This window comes from Notothenia coriiceps, unplaced genomic scaffold (genome assembly GCF_000735185.1).
Source record: "Notothenia coriiceps isolate Sejong01 unplaced genomic scaffold, NC01 NC01_scaffold00037704, whole genome shotgun sequence".
In the NCBI taxonomy this organism is placed as follows: domain Eukaryota; kingdom Metazoa; phylum Chordata; class Actinopteri; order Perciformes; family Nototheniidae; genus Notothenia; species Notothenia coriiceps.
The window spans coordinates 1-2,922 of record NW_011370405.1 but is presented as its reverse complement, the minus strand read 5'-3'; the positions used below and the strand labels follow the sequence as shown (position 1 = coordinate 2,922).

The 2,922-nt window shown below is 43.4% G+C and overlaps 1 protein-coding gene across 1 annotated transcript; it reads left to right on the top strand.

The window, feature by feature from the left end:
• Positions 1 to 742: 742 nt before the first annotated feature.
• Positions 743 to 2,456, top strand: LOC104967775 (teneurin-3-like; the record flags this gene model as incomplete). The annotated part of the gene is made up of 4 exons (XM_010797299.1): positions 743 to 881; positions 1,132 to 1,237; positions 1,552 to 1,694; positions 2,268 to 2,456. Coding segments are annotated over 4 exons (577 nt in total), but the record flags the coding sequence as incomplete, so codon positions are not given.
• Positions 2,457 to 2,922: the final 466 nt, after the last annotated feature.

Here is a 2,922-nt window from a genome sequence, read left to right as displayed (position 1 = left end):
CAAAGAAAAAGCAACAGCAACCTCTTAATCCAGATATTTATTTTACAAATCACTTCCCTTTTAAACTTTATTCTTGTTTATTAATAACAACTTTTTTTTACTTTCATATAGTATTGTATACCTGTTTACTTTATTCTCTTATTTTTCTATAACTATAAGGATCATATAAAGATGTGCCTTTACCTCACTGGTTGGAGAAAAAGCTTCTTATATTCGTTAGCATAGCTAGCTAACCAGATGCTAATAACAACAAAGTTATTGACTGTATGATCAGTATGTCAGATGAACAGATCGCCACTGGGCGTACAACTAAAGACACAGCCACGCAAAAACTGCGGCATGTGTACAGCTCCTTACGGGTATTGCAATTTGTGAAGTCCCGGCCCGGAGCCGCGTTCTGGTGCTCTCCGTTAGAACTACACTCCTGTCAGACGAGACATATACCACGTGATGACACGTTACGCTCGTGTTGTGTTCAAGGAACCTGTCCTTGGCCAGGAAAAACAGGCAGTCGCTTGTTTAATTCCATTGCGGTCTAGTTTTGTTTCTTTCGTGTGTTTATAAATTACCTCGAGGGCCTTATCAAATAATCTCGCGGACCGTATACGGCCCGGAGGCCTGAGGTTCCCCACCCCTGCTCTATGACATTGTTGACTGTAATCTGTGCTGGGAAGATCTTGAATGAGTGTATTAAAGACATGAAAGTGATAATATGAAATGTATAAAGCGGTTGTGTGTGCAGGCTCCCTGGCTTCAGGACCCAGCTCCTATGAAGTGGCCTCCCCCGCCTCCCAGGAGCTCTACGTGTTTGATGGGAACGGGACTCACCAGTTCACCATGTCTCTGGTCACTGGAGACTATAAATACAACTTCAGCTACAGGTTGGTTTGTGTGGACATTAACTTGTTAACTTGTAAAACATTCATAGAGAGTTTTGTTTACGGAGTGGACACGGCCCATGCCATATAGCCACGACGTAACAGGTTTGATTCCATCTTTTGGTCCTGTTGTATGTCATAACTTCTCTCTGATTGCATTTCTACACTGCCAAAAAAGGGAATCTCAAAAACAAATACATAAATGTAAATGTATTTTTCTTACTTTTATTTTCATTTTTTTGTTCCCTGACAGCAATGAGGAGGATGTGACGGCAGTGACGGACAGCAGTGGGAACACCCTGCGTATCCGCAGAGACACCAACAGGCTGCCTGTACGCGTGGTCACCCCTGACAACCAGGTGAGATGAACCGACTTTAACCATGGTGCACAACTTTTACTTTTCTTATCAAAATATATATTAACAAAAAACATAATTCAAGAAGATTCCCTGCAGTTTCATGAAAGAGCTTAAAAATCTGTTTTGATAACAACAAAATATTTATCACAGTAAAGAAAACTTATCGTGGCGTTTACTGACTGCTGCAACAGGCCTAATCTGTTTGCGTGTTTGTTGGTGTGTGTGTGTGTGTGTGTGTGTGTGTGTGTGTGTGTGTGTGTGTGTGTGTGTGTCTGTGTGTCTGTGTGTCTGTGTGTGTGTGTGTGTGTGTGCAGGTCATCTGGCTGACCATCGGGACTAACGGGGGTCTGAAGACTCTCACGGCTCAGGGTCAGGAACTGGTCTTGTTTAGTTACCATGGAAACAGTGGCTTGCTGGCTACCAAGAGTATCCAGATAGGCTGGACCACCTTCTATGAGTGAGAGCTTCACTGTCTTTGTAATGGGGGACATGTTTGCACCGCTGAGGGGTGCATGGACAGTTGGATCTTCACATTTCAAAAGTTTAAAAACCAACTGAGAAGGAGAGAAGCCTTCAAGGGTTTTATAGAGAAAAACTCTTCTGACAGATTAGCATTCCCTTATGTGATCTACACCTGCTCAAACTAGCTCAAAGTGGTTTATATTTGTCAGGATCAGAGATTTGTAACATCCAGTCCTTCATTTGCCTACAAGTTAATGTCTGGACATAATTCTGTGTCGGACATAAAATAACAGAAAACCTATTTAATGGGTAGAAACTCACTGAATATAATATCCAACATCCCTAAAAGTATATTATTTATCTACCTTCCGCTGAGTAGAAATAACAAAAGAAATGTATAAAATGGCTGTAAGAAACTGGCAAAGACTGTGTGTGTGTGTGTGTGCCCTTGTGCAGGTCTGTGTATTTTTTTAATGCCCATTCATATTCTTTACAAGGTTCCGTAAAGCACATTACAGTAATGGCAACTAATCCCTGTATTCCCCCACCCTCCTCCCCATCCTTGTAGCTATGACAGCGAGGGCCGTCTGACTAATGTGACATTCCCCACCGGCGTGGTGACCAATCTCCACGGCGACATGTCGTCAGGGGCTGTTGCTGTGGACATTGAGACGTCAGGGAGGGATGAGGACGTTTCCATCACAACCAATCTGTCGTCAATAGACTCCTTCTACACTCTGGTGCAGGGTAAGCTGCTGTGTGTGTGTGTGTGTGTGTGTGTGTGTGTGTGTGTGTGTGTGTGTGTGTGTGTGTGTGTGTGTGTGTGTGTGTGTGTGTGTGTGTGTGTGTGTGTGAGAGATGTTAAGATTCACCGATTCGCATCGGTGCACCGGCATAAACGTTCAAGATGCGAGTGCACCGGTTGAAAGAGTGCACATCGGCTACAGTTTGGGTTGAACCGGGTTGAACTCGCGATGCATCGATTGCGTAGCGTCTTTGCATCGGTAAAAAAACGATTCATTCATATAAAATCCCCTTATCTTGTCAACGCTCAGCAGAGACGATCTTTGATATTTCCTTCGCCACTACGGAGAACGAGAGTCTCAGTTATCAACACACACGGAAGTTGAGGAGAAAGAGAAACACAGCGCACCGAAAAATACCTACAAATCAAACGTTTGACAACACTTCGGATTGTTCAAGAAAGACGGTGTAATAGTCAT